This window comes from Pteronotus mesoamericanus, unplaced genomic scaffold, assembly GCF_021234165.1.
Source record: "Pteronotus mesoamericanus isolate MK-2021 breed Mesoamerican mustached bat unplaced genomic scaffold, CSHL_Meso_final contig_90, whole genome shotgun sequence".
Taxonomy (NCBI): domain Eukaryota; kingdom Metazoa; phylum Chordata; class Mammalia; order Chiroptera; family Mormoopidae; genus Pteronotus; species Pteronotus mesoamericanus.
Window position 1 is genome coordinate 40,878,227 of NW_026555277.1, and position 20,184 is coordinate 40,898,410.

Consider the following 20,184-nt stretch of genomic DNA (forward strand, 5'->3'; position numbering starts at 1 on the left):
AAGGAAGAGATAAAGATTAGGCATTTCTCCCTGGGAACTGTGCAGTTTAAATATGTTCTGTGGTTAAGTGTTCTCTGCCCCCCAGATAAGGCCTGGCTTGATAATTAACTGAATTGCTAGTCAGGTGAATAAAATCGGCATTGTTTGATTAAGCCCTTCTCAAAGAGAAGCAGCTCTGGCAGACATGGCCAACATGGCTGAATATGCATTCTTGGGAGTGATTCTTTAGGTTGTCAAAAAGTTGGCACCCTCAAGTCCAGACAAGCATTGAGATGCCTCCAAACCAGAAGGAAGACAAAACCAGAAGAGCCCAGCAGCATCTCGCGTCTTAACTACATTCATGTTGTCAATAAGTAACAGGTGGGCCTTTCTAATGACGGAAAGGCAGCTTCATGACAAGTGTTGACTCACCTTCTGCAGACAGTCCCTGAATGTTTATTCCCTTAGCTGCCAGAAAGTTCAAGCAGGCATCTATGTTTTCAATCTAGAAAGAAAAAACAAAACAAACAATAATATACACTCAATAAATGTTCAGCCTTCTCCAGAGCCATCTCTTATTAGACACAAAGTGTTATGTCAGAGAGAGGGTTCCCTGTGCATTCGCTGAAGTTCTTGACAAGGAAAAACAGAAGGACATGAATGGATGCAGGTCAGGACTCTCCTTTGTCTGTACTTGCACAGGAAAAGGTTACCTAATATCCCAACCACACAGAGCCAAAAGTGGAGGCCTTAGATGGCTCATAGCTGCCAAAAATAACCAGGGTGGAACTGGAGCTCCTGCGTTGATCAATGTCACCGGTGAAATCCTGAACACTTGAGCAGCTGCCAGAAAAATGGAGTTGGGGACGAGGTTAAGACGCCCACCCGTCTACTAGCAGCTGGGAGAAATTTCTAGCCACCGAGGCAGCAGGCAGTCAAATGGACAATCACGAATGGGAGTTTCAGCAGGAATCTGGGTAGTGTTTACTCACAGAATTCTCAGGATGGCATGCATCGTGGAGGACTGGGGAGGGCTGTGACCTCTCGCTGAACCCCTCTGTCCTTCTTGTTCTCTGTGGCAAGAGGGGGCCCACCGGACAGAGGGCTGGAGGCCTCCCACCTTTGCCGGGCCTGATGCCATAGCCAAGGGCGAGCCAACGTCCAGCCCACACGAAAAAACAATTAGGTCATTCCCAAAGGTCTGATTCAACTTCAGTTGTCGGGGCTAATTATGTTTTGGTCTACAGGAAAATGTTTGGGCTTGATTAATGTCAATGGTGACCATCAGTGAAAGGAATTGCTTTTGACTTGACACAGGGATCTTTGAATTTCCCACAATTTACATTTCACAGTGGAGATCCCTCCCACCTCCCCAACCCCCCAACACCCACCTGACCTACCAGGTGCCACGCACATTCTTATGAATCCAAACAAGCATTTAACTCATGGAATTTATTTCTCATAAATGAATGACTGTCTTTGACAGTGTACATGTGACCACTCTCCTTCCCCTTCCCCAAGCAATATCCCAATGGCTCCTCCATAGCCAGAAAGAGAAACATCTACATGTTAAGAGCTCTAATTTGAGTAGAGTCTGCTCCAGTCTCCTAGCAGTCTTCCTGAAGGTCACGTCCACCCTCCCCCTGATACCAAAACTTCCCTTCTCTACTTTCAGTCTTCTCATATTCCCAATGCTTTAATTCAGCTTTGGGACACTTGAATAAAACTCCACCCATTTTAGAAGAATCCATAAACCTTGAGTTTGTGGTTGCCCCATCCTTGCATTTTTTAGCTTAGGTTTGTTCCCATCTATTTCCCAGCCTCCAGCTCATCTTCAAGGAGATACTTTTTCATCTCAAGGCAAGGGGGCAGAATGCAATTTCCTGCAAACTAAATAAATGCTGGTTATGGCTGCCACCATCACAGAACATCACTTTTATAAAGAGGGGGGAAGAGTGAGTTAGCTTTTAACTCTCTTTGCTTCTTTCCAGCCCAGAATGACTGACAGTGACAACTAGGTGCTACCATCTTGGAGGGAGGGAGGGCGGGGCAGGGCGGGGAGCAGAAGAACATGGCTGGAGGTCCCTGTGGAAGGTGTTTCGGAGCAATTTGCTTCTATTTGGAAGTATAACAAAAACACCTCTCAATGCTATTTTACCCTATGACAAAACCCAGATTTTGAGAAATTAATTACCACTCCCTATTTATGCTATTGAACACAGTGGCAATATACCAAAATAACTCAAAACAACTCATTGCTCACACAAAGAGAGACTGGTATTTAAATCACAGTAAAATGATAAAATTTCTCTTCTACCCCGTCTCTTCCAATAATCCTATCCTATTTCTTTAATATATTATCTTGCACATAATTGATAAGCAAGGTTTTGGCAATTATGTTCCCATGGAAAACAAGGAAAAGAAAAAGCTGACCACTCCTGAATCTGTTAATCAAAAAACACAAATAGTACACCTGATATTATCCTGGCATGTGTCATGTAGATGGACTGACATGGGTTAAGTTTTTTCAACAATAGTGCAGCAGCATGACACTAAATTAAAAGACACCCACTGACATATTCAGGAAAAACACTGCTCTACTACCATATTGTAATTCTATAGAAATATCCTTCCAAGGAACACAAAGAACATTTACTTGTCCCATTCATGGAGCATGCAAGGCATATCATTTAAAGTGTATAGCAGTAATTTCTCCTTGCAAGGCTACGCTTGGTATACTTCAATTCATCCATCTACTGGGCTTTCTTTTAATGTTAAAAATCTATTAAAGGAATGAATAATTATAAATAGGTTACCTAGAATACTATTTTTCCTCCTATTGAGTTTTAAAGCCCTGTTATTCTTTCAATGAATTGCATAAGTTAGATTAGTAGTTCTCCACTGGGTGGGGAGAACGGGAGAGAAGGGGCAAGGATTTTGCCCCTCAGGAGACATGTGACAATGCCTGGCAACATTTTGGGTTGTCACAAGAGGAGTGGGGATAGGTGGAGAACTGCTCCTGGCATCATGCTGCTAAACATACTACATTGCACAGGACAGCCCCCACAACAAAGGAGTATTGAATCCAAAATGTCAATAGTGCCAAGATTGATAAACCTGAGTCATAGGATCCTTTTAATCATTCATCCAATCAATGTAATTGTTTGCATTCTGCTCTATGCCAAGCACTGTGCTCGATTCTCTCGACGGTGATGCTCTGGGGTCCTCCCCTCTCTCCACATTTATATAATGCTTCTCTTTGGGGTCCACAGACATATTCAACACACACACCCCTACCTCCATCCATTTCAGGGAGAATCGGGCCATATAAACAAAGAAAGCATGAGGACCTTCTCTCACTAGGTGAAGAGAAGAAGTGCTTTCTCCTAAAGAGATGAAACAAGGAGCAACATACAGATGGCCACGCTGCACTCCCTGAAAATGTTAAAACTAAAAAAAAAAAAAAAACAAAAACAAAACTTGGGTCATCATTTAAAAGACAATTCATAGGCCCATCAAGAGCCTTGAATTTTTTTTTCCCCTCTACTATGAATTCCCTGGTCACAGGAGGAGCTCAGAAAACATTCCTGAGTCTCAAATCCACCCTTTAATAATGCTCTGTTGAGGTTAAAAATCACTCCTCCTGACAAGGCGGCCGAGACCCACGCGCTTCTCATCTGCACCCCAGGAAGAGAGCGGAGCTGGGAAGCAGAGCGGGGTCGGATGTGAATTCCAACCTCCGGCTTCACTTGGAATGAGATCAGAAGGCGAGAAAGTTCCTTTGATCCAGGCTCCCTTGTGATTAAAATTCACCTTAAGGTTTTCTTCCAAATACTGTCCAGGTAAACAACCCATCTTCGTGTCCCACTGAGACTGCAAACTGCCACTAAACCCGGCGAGGGGAACAGCCGGGTGGCAGGAGCCCGGAACTCATTACAGCACAAGGGAGTCCTCGGGCCCCTCTTTAACGAGGCTCATGTGTGATCCAGACACATAGTGTGAGATGAAGACCCGGTCAAAGTTGGGAGGCAGAGCAAAGGAAAAGACTCTTAACCAGCAAAGTATGTAAATACGGCCAAGGCTGTTCATTAACACATAGCGGCCAATATAAACTACTTTCCAAAATTAGCTGAAGAAATCTGTGCTAACTTGGACATTCCAGTGTTGCTGAGGGGGCAGGGTCAGAAGGCTGTTGTAGCTGTTGCCATAGCTCTGGGATGGAGTTCCTGAAGTTTACAGTGTTAGTGGAGGTGGAAGCTGGAGGCCTAGAGGTGGGACCACAGTGGGGCTCAGAGACCCTAGGAGCCGAAAGATGCTGGACCAATGAGGCAGTAGAGTTAGAGTTTAGACCAAGATGCACTTCCCGGGGCTTCCCTTTGTTTGGTGCCATTAGCGGCCTCCACCCCGCTAATGGCACCAACAGAAAAAAAATCTGCAATGAAGCCATTCTCCCATTCTCAGCCAGAGTCTCCATCCCAAAGTTGAACAGTTTCTCAACAGTTTCTGAACTTTGGACTTGGCAGAGCAACTCCCATGGACTATGCATGCTGTAGCCTTTGTCTCCCACATCCAGACATAGATCTCCACCCAAGACAGCCAGAGAGCAAGGAAAATCAAAGCAAATGCCAAACTACTGGAAACAGAAGGGGGGATAGGAGGCAAATGGAAAACTTCACATTTCAATCATGATTAAGGCTGGACTGCGTCTCATGATAACAAAGTATGCGAACCTCGGAAGCGCTGCTGTACAGCTCCTCGGTAGCTTAGAGACTGATCAAATACCATCTGTTGTGGCAGTTGTCATGGTAGCATTTTTCTCTGAATACCAGTGTAGCTGAGTGCAGAGCGCATGAAAATGATGGATACCAATGAAGACCACCCCTACTAGCAACACCGCAGCCCAGGGGAAGATGGGGCTCCAGATGCTGAGTAAAAGGGGTGCTAGTTTTTGAGTTTAAGAGCTTCTTACCAGGGCTTCCCTTGGAGACCTCCAACCTGGGAGGATGAAACTGGGAAGGGAGGCAAATAGCTGCTGAATTGAAGTCAGACATGGTCACAGTCTTTCCTTCCTTCCTTCCTTCCGCCCGTCCTTCCTTCCGTCCTTCCGTCCTTCCTTCCTTCCTCCCTCCCTCCCTCCCTCCCTCCCTCCCTCCCTCCCTCCCTTCTTTTTCTTCTTCTTCTTTTTTTTTTATCATGATATGCCTAAAGCCTCAGCAATGGGAGACCCGGACCCAAGCAAGGATGAGTGAGAACTTGCAAGTTCTGAGGACTTGGAAAGCACAGTGTAGATTCTTCATAAGCCTCATAGATCACCTCAAACAACTTCCTTCCAGATGTGTGTGTGATTCCCACACCTGATATTGCTACTTGCCAACAATAATAATCCTCATCCACTCATTCATTCATTTATCCTTTTCTTCACCTGTATTTACTGGGCAACTGATGAGTGTCAGAGAGTGTACTAGTACCGGGTATACAGTGGTGAATAAAACAGGCGTAATCCCTACTTTGTAGAGCCTACAGTCTAATGTAGGGAACTGGAATTAAATAACTAGTATACAAATAACATCTGTCATGTATTACAATACTTGATATAGCCTAGGGGACAGAGATCAGGTAAGAATTTCTTAAGAAAGAGATAGCAAGTGGATGCATAGACAGGGCTTTTTGTCTGTTCGGTTCACTTACGTAGCCCCAAACACCTAAAATAGCATAGAGCACATCCTAGGTACTCAAGAATATTTGTTGACAGAAGGGGAATTTGAGCCTAGACTCAAGAGTTCGCTGGGGATCCAGAGTGGGAAGAAAAAGAGCATACCCATCACAGGAAACCTAATGCTTGAAAGCTTCCAGGCAGAATGCAATGTAGCCCATTTGGGAACCAAAAGAAAGTCTAAATGGCTGGAGGCCAAAGGGCACGGAAGACATGACAATGAGCAAGAGCAGAGGGCTGGCCACATGGGGCTGCGCCCAGGAGCTGACACGGTGAAGGAGAGAAGGCAGGGGTCCTTCCAGTTCTTGGGGAAGCCTTGTCCCTGCTCCACTACCATGGCAAGAGCAGGGAGGCCAAGCCCTTCTGGTTGGAAAGCTCAAGGATGCCAGGGGCGGCTTCAGCAGTGTCCTGGAGGTGGGGCTCCAGAGACATCCGGGCTGGGCACGGAGACAGGGAGGAACGGAAAGGGAATGTCAGCTTCTGTGGTCACGTGGACTAGGAGTCTGTTTCATATCTAACCCTTCTGACATTCCTTCCTCTGGCTCTTTCCAAAAATAAATATAGAAAAGAAGAAAAATAGAAATCCAATCGTGAAACCAAACCAAAAAGCAGAAAGCACTTCAGAGAAATGCCCCTCTCAATGCCTGTCTCCCTGGGGTTATCTGTCTCCTTCCTCTGCATTTCTAGGGGCTGCCACTGGATGCATGACTTGCCTGGCTTCATTTATTCCCTGACCTATGTCAGCACCATGGCAGGATCACATGGTCCATGGGCCACAGTGTGGCCCTGGGGCTGGGCTGTACAACCCCAGGGGACAGAGCTGGCAGGGTCTGGATACTATAGTTGTAAACTTAGAAGGGGATCCCAGAATAAAGAACATGTATGGCATTTCAAATTCCCCAGGTAAGGGACAATGAGGTAGCATCTCCCCTTGTAAGCCGCACAGGCTGTCACTTGCCTGGGTGATGCTTAAAGCCATCTGTGTCCAGCAGTGTAAGGAAGTCCAGAGCTTTGACCCAGCCTGGGCCAGCCAAGCATCAAAGCTTCCAGCAAGTCCAATCTAGTTCTCTTGGTGGCTTCGAAGCCAAAAGCTTAAATATGAATGTGGGACTCGGGCTGGATGGGGCTTGAGTCCCTCAGTCCTGTCTGTTTCTCCTGCTGCTTTAATGCCTTGCCCAGCTCCTTCCTTCCATTTGGCAATGCTATTCACCTTATCTTTTATAGTATTTATAATTTCAGCTTTCCAACACTGTGGTCAAGAATTCCTTTTAAAAAAATCTCCATAGGAGTCTCTCTGCTGTTACAGCAAATGGGTAAGTCCATATGGGTACAAAACAAACTCTAGAGGAGAAAAAAAAAAACACAAAAAACTAAAAACAAGAATCTCACATTCCTCCAGTGACTATCTTTCAACTGCCTAGAATATTTCATTTTCCTATTATTTTCTGACTTCTCAGTTTTTCCCTTGAAGCAAAGAGAGAAACCTGGGAAGGGAGTTATAAACTAAAGGTGCAGAAGTCAGTCCTTCTTTTGGAGGCTCCCACGATATACCCTCCCAGTGGAGCCCCGCAAGAGGATCCCCTTTTAGACATGGCAGTTGTTCAGAGAAAACTCCACTGGGGACCAGCACTGCCAAAGAGGCTCCATGGACGCCCTCGTGTGCGTTCATGCCTTGTACCATTCTGAGTACTTTTCTCTTGTTAACACCTTTAGAGTAACGGGCCCCTAACTTCCTGGCATTCCCCAAAGGGGCCTTCCAAGCTGAGGCCTCCAAGCCAGCAGCTGGACGCAAATGCTAAAGGGGAATGAATGGGGTTAAGCAGTGATAGTTAGAGGACATAACACAGGCTTTTGGGGGCAGACAAACCTGGGTTCAAATCCTGATTCTGCCATTTACTAAATTATGATCTTCAGCAAGTGAGCTAATCTGTAAAATGGGCTTTATAACACCTCATACATGGGGGTAGTGGTTGTCACACAATGAGAAGACAGGTGTGTGATGCTAAGGGGTCAAATAACCAGCAGTTTTTGTTACTGGATTGTCATTTTTGACATGAACATCATGGGGGAATAGTTCTAAGGCTGTAACATGCCCAAAGCTGTGTGTGGGGTGTTGGACCCTGGGAAAACAGAGAACGAGACCAGCTTCTCTGGGCTGCCTTCCATTTCCTCCTCCTAGCCTTCCTTTCAAGCCCAGCTATCCAAGACTCTGGGCTCTTTCCATTACCTGATATCATGCCTGCCTCTTGCCAACTCCCTCTCTCTTTAAAAAAAAATTTTTTTTTATATTTGGAAAGAGAAGGAAGGGAGAATGAGACAGAGAAACATCGAGAAGCATCAGTCCTCTGCCTCTCATACATATCCTGACCAGGGACCAAACCTGCAACCCACATGTGCCCTGACTGGGAATCGAACTGGCGACCCTTAGCTTTGTGGGACGACACCCAACAACCCAAGCCACACTGGTCAGGACACCAACCTCTCTCTTGAAAAGACGCTGATGAACTAAATCACCCCAAGGCAGAAGGAACCGCTGCTGGCTTTCTGCATGTCACCTCTTCCCAGGGTTATTTGTATCCCATCACAATTAGTAGGTGACAGTATCTGTTGACAGAATACGGACTTTGGACTCCACACTGGATTCTGGTTCCCTTACAGATTATCCATATGACCCTAGAAAAATTATTAACTGCTTCTAGCCTCCAATTTGGGTTGACGTATGTCAAGGGTCTAGAAGTTTACATAGTCAGAGCTTTAAAAAGGCTCTTTCCTCAGACAATTCCCTAATGGCAGATTTCATTGGCCTTTCCTGAAAGTGAACGATCATTATGGAATTGTGACATGCTGAGACCTGCTCAATTATCGGACACCAGGATGAAGAATGGGTTCCTTGTAGCTAAAATTCATTTTAACCCTGTCAGGACCAGCACTTCCTGTACAAAAAAGCTTTCTGGTCAAAGTCTCTCTCTCCACTATGAAGTTACACAGGAAATCACACAATCTTAGACAAATAGTTTTGTTAAAGAGAATTTTTTTTTTTTTTTTTTACAAAAAACTTTGGCTTTACCTTCAAAGGAGCTTCCCAACTCATTCCAACTTGAACAAAAAACCCTTCCTTGTGGACCCCAACACACGGCTGCCTCCTGAACCAGAGGGACAAGAGTGGCACTTACTGGAGAGGTTCACCCAGGAACTAGCTAGAACTTGGTGGCCTCATTCATTCCTTGGAAAACAGTGACAGAGTGTTTCGTCTCTTGCAGGCCCAGCTCTAAGGGAAGGGGAAATGGTGGTGACAGGACAGTGTGGCCCCCGCTTCCCAGAGCAGAGGGCCTCCTGGGCAAGCATCACCCCACTAAATGGAGCTGACAAATGCGACAACCTCTACCTATCAACTCACCTGCTGAAAAGCCTGACACTGGCTCACTATGCTCTTTTTAGAAAGTCTGGGTTCTTTCGGAATCTTTGCCGCATGTACATGCTGAGATCCATTAGCCACCACAAAGTCTTCAAGAGGCAGCAGAATATGAATGCCAAATACAACCAAACAGCGGATCCTTGATACTCCCCAGAGAGCATCGAATCCTCAATTTTGAAAATGCCACTAGAGCATGTCATTTCACCCACAAAACAAATGCACATAAAGGAGCAGGGTAACGGGGTCATTTGTGGGTGAAGGCCAAGTGTGAGACGTGCTCACCAGCTTGCTGACTAGTTCTCACACACAAGCCTGTAGTGATTCAGTTTTGTGGCCCAGCCAAATTGCTAAGGTCTGTAGCTTGTGGTTCTTCTGGTTTGCTCATGATTAGTCCATCCATGGATTTCAACCTTTCAATTTCAAGGATAGCAGGTACGGAAGCAAAAGACATGTTCTGGAAGCTAACCAGGAAGGCAAGGCCAAGCAGGTAAGTATGAATGTTCAACACTCAGGTCTGAATCCTGCAGACTTTGCCCCCCGCCCCAAGATGGTGACAGCTGGAACGAAACGAAGGCGCCTGCACCCTTTTCCTCTGCCTGTATATATCGCCCCACAGTGTCATTTCTGCAGGGGATGTAATTCAAAAATTGCCCTTCTCTTTTCTCTTCAATTCCTGATGTTCCTAGCAACGAGCAGGTGATCTTTCTCTGCCAGGCTCAATTCTAGGACTTTTCAAATTCATTACTTCTATTTCAAAAGCTGTTGGTAGGTAGGGCTAAAGAGCTGAGCCTAAATTCTAGACCACTGGTGATCATTAGTAGATAATTTGGGAGATTTTTGCAAGTAGTAAGCAAAATACTTTACCCCAAGAAACTAGATTTGGCAAAGAGTTACAAATACTAAAGTCTGTGACCAAGGCAAAGAGCTGCATGCTAACTAATCAGAAGTTATACAATATTAAGATAATTAAGACTATTATTAATATTAAAATAATCCTCAGCTCCGCTTCCTGCCATAGCCAATATGTCAGAGGCATGGTCCAAGTCCACCGGGAGAGAGCAAACTAGACAAGGAAGGTCTCTATTACAGGATAGCCTCTTTAGCTTTCTAAGGCTACAAGATATCTAATGCACCTGTGAAGACACAGTGACAATTTTTCACCTGTCATGTAATGCTAAGCTCTGCTACTATTTCTGCCTTTGTCAAATATTCAGTTGAACCAGATAAAATTGCAATTTTTCTGAGTAAAAAATGGCTAAATACTGGTTATCTCATATGATTCTACCTGTAGATCAAGGTATCAGGAAGACACTCTCCTTCAGAAGGCTAAAATTAAACTGCTGGGTGATTATAAAAACAGAGCACTTTACAGCCATTTATAAGCCAAGCATCAATAAATTCTGAAAAACCGCTGTAAGTGTATCTCAAAGGAGTCTCACAAGACTGATGATGATATATAGAAGAAAAGATGAAATCCAAAGAAACACTGCATCCATCGGCTAACCCCTCAAGGGTCTTTGCTTTAGCTTTAGTTGCGGTTTCTTCTGAACCATCCCCTTCGAGAAGCATATGGGGCATGGGAAAGGCTTTAATTCTAGGTTGATTCATCTCAAAACCTCCATGAAAGGTACCAGGCTAAGCTTCACTAGTGAAAATCCAGGTTCCATGCCTTTCTCCTCATGCCTTCCTGTTCCTTCTGGGGAAAGTGCGAGAAAGAAGAGATTTGGATCTGGTTCTGCTGCCCATCCAAAACTACATCACTGCTACCACACTCATGCCAATGTGGAAATCCCTCTCATTTATCAAATATACTCCACAGGAAAGGCCAGCTCATGTCAGAGCGGTCTCATTTGCACGGAGGCCGGGAAATCCTATGGGGGAGAGGGAGATTAAGGATTTCACAGAAGCAGAGGTGAAGGCTAGGGAGCCGTGGATTTCTCAGGGTTTCCTGGCTTTCTTTGGGCGAGGTACGTAACTCCCCTGAGCCTCAGTTTTCCTCCCAGCAGAAGGGGTCTATTGATTCCCTTACTTGAAAGCCCTATATTGGCCTCGCAAGAAACTAGTATTTGCACTCATAAAAAACGTGAAGCTCTGGGCTAAATTCCTTCCCATACATTATTATTTCCATTCATTTTCACCACTAGAGAAAGTAGATATTATCTACCTTCTCCATCACCTTCCAGATGGGGAAATGGAGGCACAGGGTACCTTCCTAAAATCGCCGCTGTTAAATGGCAGAATTGGAATTTGAACACAACAAAAAATATTTTAAAGCTATAATCATGGGGGAATTAACAACCAAAGAGCAAGAGCTTCACTAATGCTGAAGAAGAGAAAAATAAGCACTGTTTGGTCACTTACCCTGCCCTTGTCCTTCAGCAGTGTGATAAGGGAACTAACCAGTCCATCCAAACCAAATCTAACATTCACATCAAAAGGGCAAAGGACACTTCACAGAGCAGCAAGTGACTTCTACCACATCCTATTGAGCAAGGTTTGTGAAAGATATTTATGTTCTTTTACAGTGTTTTAAATCTTCAGGCGCAGGAGGAAATATTTAAAGCAATATAAACATTTATAGGCATTATTTCAAAGTCAAAATGTTCCCAAAACAAGTATCTTTCAAACTACCATGACAGTGCTTAGGATTTCTGAGGAAGTTCATGATACTTACAGGAATGCAATAATTTGGAGCTAAAAAAGCCCTTCAATGTGTACAGAAGCAGGCAGATAACAAATGACTAGAAGAGCCTGGGTACGAGACAATAGGGAGTGGCAGGAAGCATGACAAAGACACCCTATGCCCACCTAAAGGGGCAGCTGCTACTCAGTTTTCACCAACTTTTGTCTGGGGACTGACAACCCAATACTACTGGATTATCAGATCCTTTCTTTAAAAAGCTGCAAGATCACTTTTTATAAGGTATACTGATTTTCATCTAACTATGGGCATCTGTTCAATTTTTGTTTTTGTTGTAAAAGTCCTTCTGGGACCTGAACTAAGCTTGTTGGCCGCCACTGTCTACCTTTTGCTTAAGTTGAGCACACTGGCTCACGCATGCTCAACTGACCAGCTTCTAATATGCACACACCATGAGCTAACTGTGCCTCACCAAAGTGCAAGCAGGAATCCATTGCTAATTGTTTCCTAAAAAAATAAAACAAAAAAACAAAAAAACAAACACATACGGGAGATACCTCTTTGGTGCCAGGCTGAAACATAAGAACCCCATGAAGACATATGCAGGGAGGTGGATCCCAGCATGAGGGCCAGATGGCTTATATATTAAACCACAATGTACATGGCTATAAATCACCCCCATTCTCTATAAATCACCATCCAATTTCTCTTTCAGTTCAAGAAGATTTGTAGCTAGTATTGCCTTGTCTATCCTCATACTTGCTAAGTTCTTTAACCTCACTGAGCACCTTGTTGCCACTCATAACACCTCAGTCCCAAGGCAGGTGTGATGGGAACTTCTTCAGCAAATATTCCCCAAGCATCTACCAGGTGCCAGGCAGTGAGGGCAGATGGACAGATGCGACCCTGCCCTCAAAGAAGTTAATGTCTAGTGAGATACAGGCAGTTAAGTACAACGTGCTAAAGGATTATCACTTTAGTTTTTCAGTGGAGGAAACCAAGGGTCACAGAGGTTAAGTGAGCTCAAAGAGTTAGAGAAGGCAATGCAAATTCTGAGACCACAGCACGTGCACAACTCACATCCTATCAACTCAGAATGAACTGAGGTTCTCAGACGAGAGGATGTCTAAAGCATCCCAACTTTTCCAAAAAAGCAAACTGATGGGCTCTTTGAAAATGTTTAGTTAAATTTAAATAAACTCTTTAGCGACACTTAAATTAAAAAACCGTAAGCATCTTTGCAAACTAATATAAGTTTAAATGCGTGTTTGCACAAGCATATCCCCAAACAGGCTTTTTTGGCTTGGCTCTAAGACGACGTTGGCAAAATGTGGTCCCCAGACCAGCAGCATCAGCATTACTCCAGAGCTTGTTAAACATTCAAATTCTCCGGCTCCTCCCCAGCCTTCCTGAGGCAGGCGGACCGGCGATGGGCTTTGACAAGCTGTCCTGGTGAGTCTGCAGCACACTGAAGCCAGAGCAGTGCTGCTAGGGCAGGCTTTGCCAAACCAAACACTACTTCTCTTCCTAATGGAAATCGTGTTATTTTGGCATCTTTTCCATATACCTTTGTGACTAAGTTAAAATACAAAATTGGGAGAGAAGAGACAGGATTTGAGAGAATTTCTTGGCTTGGGACGACTCAAGTGTCGTTAAAGCATTTAAGAAGTACATAGTGTGTTTGCCATTAAAATTTGGTATGTAACATCACCCTCACTCTCTAGGAAGCCCTTGGATGATTGGAACATTACTGTTTAGCTCATTCGTCTAAGAACCATTAGCTGAGCACTTCCCATGGACCTAGCACCAGGTGCTGGGGATATGGAAATTTTTACTGAACTAAAAAGAGATGAAGTAAAACACTGTATGTATTACAAAACTTTGATATTATTAATTAGTATATAAAATGTGGTAAATCTCTCACAAATTTACTCAACTGTCATATTAATTACCAGACAAACACACGTTATTAGGAAATACAGTACCTACTTATGAGTTTACATTCGCACCAAAGAGGTCAGAAACACCTGGTGTTCACTTCTAATTACCAGCTGAAATGGCACTGGCCACTCACATGCCAGCTCAGTGGCCCACAAAGTGGGAAATACTGGAAACTAAGTGTGGGCCTCTGCCCTGCCCCAACACACACTCTCCTGCAATGACCTGCTCTGAACATACAGATGTATTGCAGAAAACTCCATTCTGAAGTGTTCTAACAATGCAGCTCAGAAAGCCAAGGGTCTCACAGTAGCAAGATAAGCCTCTGCTATAAACCCAAATAGCTGACTGCCTAATAGAGTAACTTACTTTGCTTTAATTCCAGAGCATTTATTTCCTACTGCTGCTGTAACAAAATCAATCTCTCTCTCCTCTCTCTCTCTATCCCTCCTCCCTCTCCCTTCCCCTGACCCCCCCTTCTCTGGTTCCAAAATCACATCTTCCTTCTCACCTTCCTGCCTCCCTCTTACAAGTAAGTGTCTTGGTGATCACATTGAGCCCCCCCAGATAATCAAGGATAATCTTCCCATCTCAAAATCCTGAGTCACACCTGCTAAGTCTCTATTATCATGTAAAGTAACTTCCACAGGTTCCCGAAGGGATTAGGAGGTGCACATCCCGGGGCTGGGAGTGCGGCACACTATTCAGCCTACTCCACTCAATGCCTACTTTCTGAGTATGAAAAAGCTTTTTAAAGTATGCGTCAACAGTTAGTCTACATGGGACTGGTAAGCAGGGAAGGGCACTCATCGCAAGCAAGGATGATGCCAGGTGCTTTCTATGCCATCTCTCATTCATCTCTCCAGCAGCCCTAGGAGGTGGCTTTCTTATCCCCTTCCTACAGCTGAGGAAAAGGACTCAGATTCAGTCACGTGCCCAGCATGCATACCCAGTGTGTGAGATCCAGATCTGTCCAATTTCAGAGTCCACGCTTACTCCTCACCCCAAATCTCCCTCCTGTGATGTCATGAATCATCCCAAGGCTCGGCCCATTCCTACGTGAGGGGCCAGTAGAACAAATGTAATTGTTGTACCTCCTCATCACAGTCGGCACTTTTTCCTTCTTCAATCGATTTCCTGATATGTACTGTAGAAGAGCATACAGTTGAGGGAATGGAATATAAAGCCAGGCTTCCAGGGTTCAAAGCCTAGCTTGTCACATATTAGCTGTGTGACCTGAAGCAAGTTACTCAACCTCTCTGCCTTGGTTTCCTCATCTGTGAAATGGGAATAATAATGGTTTTATGCCAATAAAATCAGTTAATGTGGGTAAGATGTCTAAAACAGTGGCCAACTGTAAGTGTATACATAAATGTTTTCTATTATGATTATTATTACAGAAAAACACAGACAGAACCAAGGACAAAGGCAATAACTCTGGGCTCTATAGCATGAGGGGAAAAGGACAAGATGTTCTTCAACATGACCCACAGTTGGCCCCTGGCAGAGCACAGCCAAGATGCCTGGGTCTAAGTTCTCCCTACCCATTCATAGAATGGACAAAATATATTTCTCATTCCATAGAGTTGTTATGAGAATGAAATGAGTTAAAACATTGAAAACAAATAATGCCTTGCCATTTTTATGATCAATATTAATTTCTGGTAGTTATAAAGATGCCTAAAAATTAACTGCAATGTCCTATTTGGGTCCTCTGGATAAACCAAGGAAGAAGGGAATTAAGAGAATGGAGGATACTTTCAGAACTGTGCCAAACAGCCATTGCTTAAATCCCACCCAGAACTACCTAGTTCATACCCAGTGCTCGAATCACTGCTCAGCTATAGATAATGATATAAGAATAATGGTATCTTACAGTCTTCTAGCCACATAGACAAGGCCAAGCCAGCTCCCTCCTTGGTCTATCAACCCATCCACCCATCCAACATTTATTAAATACCTACTATATGCCAGTCATGTAAGTCACAGGTGCTTACTTAGGATACCCAGGTGAAAGACACGGTATCTCTGCCAAGAATATAAGTCCACAGGCAACCACAAGAAAGTATTGAGAAATGCAGGCACAGGGCACCCAGGGACACAAAAAGACAACAGATACCTAATTATTTCAACTACTCAAAGTAACAGTTGACCTGAATAATAAAAGTTACAATACCCAGTTGGGATGATCATCAAGTCTCCTCAGACAGCATGTAGCAAAGCACAAAGGCACAGCGTACACGACTGCCTCAGGGCACGCCAAGTTCTAGTATATCTGGGGTACAGAATCCAAGCGGCCAAGTGTCAAGAGATGATAGTAAGTAGATCATGAAGGCCCTTCCCTCCTGTGTGCTCAAGTGTATAAGGAGAGGGAAATGGGGTGCCAATGGTGGCGGTGCACAGAGGGGAGACCAAGGAGGTACAGAGACAAGCGTGGAGGTTGTCACCATCTTTGAAAGAAAATTCTGGCCAAAACATCAGCAGCGATGGTAGATGTACCACCTTGAGTGGGAGTAGTGGATGCTTCCTGCTGATGTCAGCCCTGGACGCTTTTCACATTTCTTTAAATTCAAAGTGGCCTGTGGACTTTTCTTCAGGCCTTCTTGTTCCTGTAACATATGTGCACCCTTAGGGCCATGTAAAAATAGGCCCGGGGCCCAGGGCAGAAGCACCTCACAGCTGCCCAAGGATCTCAGACACTCCCCAGGCATGTGGCCAGCTTTCCGCAGCTGTTGGGAGGGCTCAAGGTCACTGGGCCTAGAAACCTGATCCTGTTGCAGATGGCCTTCCCCTGGCCCAGGAAGTTGTGTGGAGAACAGTCAGCAGTACCTGGCGCCAGGGCTCTTCAAGGCCATCTGAAGAGCTTGCCTTCTGCTAAGGGCCACCTGCCCCTTGTTCTTGAGTTTCCCTCAACAGGTCAACTCAGGCCTTGTCCACAAATAATCAGATCTCCGCCTCCTTGCTAACTCCCAGCTACACCCAGCTGATTCGGCTGTACCCACAAATGAAAAATGACAAGAACAGGGATTGGTGAGGTGAAGACTATTCTTATGTTGCCCTTTCTCTGTCACACAAGTGAACACCACATACTTTTAAGCTAGAGAGACCTAGGTTCAAGATCCCGCTCTGCCTCCTAGGTCAGCCTCCACGTGCAAAATGTAGACAGTGATGGCATCTACATGGGATTGTTTTGAGGAAAACTGTAAAAATTAGGCAAAGCATTTAACATGTTCTGTGCATCATGAGTGCTCAGCAAATATTAAGTTCTCTCACAGAAACCTCACAATAGCCCTGTGAGGTGGTGTCATTTCCCACAATCCTCAGGGTGGGGGACTGAGAGGAGCAGAGAGGCCAAATGGATTATCCAGGGCCACACTGTCTAATAAGCCCCTGTCCTCAGAGGTGAAGCTGGCCATCCTTAAAATGTCATTTTCTTTAAAAATACCATCCTGGATGGTGTGGCTCAGTGGATTGAGTGCCGGCCTGCAAACCAAAGGGTTGCCAGTTCAATTCCCAGTCAGGGCACATGCCTAAGCTGCGGGCCAGGTCCACAGTTGGGGGCATACGAGAGGCAACCATACACCGATGTTTCTCTCCCTCTCTTTCTCCCTCTTCTCCCCTCTGTCTAAAAATAAATACATAAAATCAAAAACAAATACAAAAACAAAAAAACCCCCAAAACCCTAGATACCTTGAAACATCATTATCCTATCAAGAATTACCACTTCCCAAGGGCTTCCTTTGTGCTCACAGTGTGCAAGCACTTCCCATAGCTTGTCTCACGTAAGTCTTACAACAACACGGTGAGGCAGGTATAATTACTATTCACTCTTGTTATAGAAACTGGAAGCCTATGGAACATACCCAGGTCACAAGCTGTCAGCCTTCAGAGCCCATGCTCTGAGCCGCAGTGCCTTACAGCACCCAGAGGTGAGAGGGGAAATAGGAGACTTAGTCTCTCTCTCTCCACAGAGGAGACTTAGGACCAGAGAAAGGAGGGCCGCGTTGAGTAGCAGAGCTGGGGCTGTGTGCAAAATCCTGAGGCAGGCACCGATCCAGAGAGGAGAGCGCTGGTAACTTTTCTCAGATTTTCAAAACATTCCATACCCCCAAACACACGAATGACTACTAAAACTAACTAACCACCATCACCGTAGGAACTGCCATGGATTGCGTGTTGACCATATACTAGGAGAATGGGGATACCTCAAAGGGCTGTAAGGAGGATGAGCCAAGAGGGTATTTGTAAAGCACTTAGAATGGCACCTGCCACAAGCAAACACTCTGTAGGCTTTAGTTATATTTTCCCATTGTAATTATTATTATTATTACCCATTATTATCACTTTCATTGCCTCATTAGTCTTCACAAAAACTTTACGAGGTATGTATTATTATCGATCCCACTTTATAGAACAGGAAATAGAGACTTCAAAAGATTAAGGAATTAGCTCAAGGCCACAGACTAGCAGAGAAGGATCTCAAACTTGGCCTGTCTGGTTCTCACGCCCAGCCTGGCCCCCAGTCGGGATGCTCTAAGAGCAGGGGGCAGGAGGACTCCCTGAGAGCGGGGAGGAAGCAGGTGGGCAGGGCTGGGAGGCCCCAGACGACCCTGGCCCCTGGCCCTGGATCAGCCAGCCAGAGGGGAAAACAAGCCTGGGGTTTTCCACTGAAAGGGCCAGCAGGTCATGCTAACTTTGCACCTCTTCTAATCAACAACAGAAAGCCAAGCCACTTAAAATAACAATGATTTAAAAGGAAAACCACCCTCTCCAATGGCCATCCCTAGGCTCCAAGAGTGAGCCAATGTCTTGGGAGTTCTGTGAGTTCAAGGAGCACAGCAGGGGCCACCCCAGTGCTTGCTGGCTGAGCTCCAATGTTTCTTCTTCCAAACTAACACATAACTCTGCTGAACACACCACTCAAAAGCCAAAAAGATGCCCCTAGGTTACCATGGCAACGCTAAACAGACAAAACATTTAACCAGCTCTGACGCACACACAAGCTTATTTAAGGGCTAAAAGGGCTGATCTGGTGGGGGAGAAGGAGCGGAAAGAGGGCAGGAGAGGGGAGTGTTGTTCCTACAGCTTTATCTCTAAGGATTTGGCCCCCAAAGTATCTAGGTCAGACTGAAATGGGGCAGACTGAGCCAAGCTTGCTGGGCAAAGGGAAGCCACTGCCCAGCCTCTCTGTCTGTCGATTGGGGTCATAGTCCTGTTTTACAAGGGCTGAAAGATGGACGCGGGGAGTTGCAGATGCCAATGGTCCTAGCTCTGCCTCTCCCTGGGGACAGCCTTCCACTACCCAGCATTCCAATCTCCTCACCCCAAAGTGGGGAGGTGCTATGCCGGCCACTGCAGAGTTGGGAGGATCCGATGTGCTCCTGAGTATAAAATCGTTCGTAAACCTGAAGACGTTAGTGCTGATGTTAAAAATATTAACCGCCATTTCCCACCAGGAAGCGCTTTCATCTTCCAGATCCCATAGTTCAACTTCCAACCACAGTTGATGACCACGGTTAGTTTCCTTCAGGAAACTTTGCTCCTAGGTCCAAAGAGGGTTGCTCTGCGAGCTGCGGCAACCTGGGGAGTGACGATGAATGCATAAGACTTGTCCCAGGTCTGAAAGGACCACCGTGCCTTTGGGGACTGTCATATTCTGGGGTCTTCTATGCCTCAGCCCTCACCTTGGACACACATGGCAAAGGGCTGATGTTGCTAAGAAGCTGGAAGAAATCTCACTAGACAGAGCTTAGAGCACTTGGGGAGGATCAATGAACATACATTGCAAAACCGTCTTCAGCAGGGTCTGTGACATCCTCAGGTAAACAGGTTCTCCAGAAATGGGAATCCTTGTCCACCCATCACTCCCCTGTGGGGAACCCTCTCGCCTGTCTAGACTCACTCCTTAGAAGTTATTCTAAAACCTCCCCTTGGCTCGGGGTGGAATGGGCCCCATGGTGCCCTGCACAGATGCCTGTGGGAGCAGCTGCACTGCTCTATCATTCTACTTGTTCTCTGGTCTCCTGCCTGCTCATCGCTGAGCTCCCTGAGGGTAGGAATCACATCTTGTTCACCTGGGGTATTCACTTGGCCTAGCCCAGGGCCTGGCACTAGTTAGCACGCTGTGAATGTTTGCGGATTGACTGTCTAAAAGTATGCAAAGCTATGCCCACGCTGTGCAGCGATGCCCATGGAATTCTCTAGTCCATATGCCACAAGTATCTGCTTTCATGTTCCCATTCTCTGGGGAGAAGGCGGGTCTTGAAGCAGAGCCTGAAGTGCAGCAGTTAGAGTAGGGAATGGAGCAGCGGACAGCCCGTGGGTCGGGAGGGGGAGGGTGGGAGGAAAAGGCAAAGGCTTGTGCCCTACCCGCCAAATCAAAGTTCATGTTCTTACCCATAGATAAGCTGATGAAATGAATTTACCCCTTGAAAACTGGAATAACACCCATTCCTCCTGCTCTGAAACAAAACTGCTTTTCTTTGGCTCCATTATTA

At 45.4% G+C, this 20,184-nt stretch overlaps 1 protein-coding gene across 2 annotated transcripts in view; it reads right to left on the bottom strand.

Annotated features, from left to right (window-relative positions):
• NAV2 (neuron navigator 2) overlaps positions 1-20,184 on the bottom strand; it is a 357,485-nt gene that overhangs the window by 212,012 nt on the left and 125,289 nt on the right. For both annotated transcript variants that reach the window (XM_054586002.1, XM_054586001.1), the window contains exon 4: positions 412-484. In XM_054586002.1, coding sequence (XP_054441977.1) covers positions 412-484 — 73 coding nt within the window. The remainder of the gene's footprint in view (positions 1-411; positions 485-20,184) is intronic.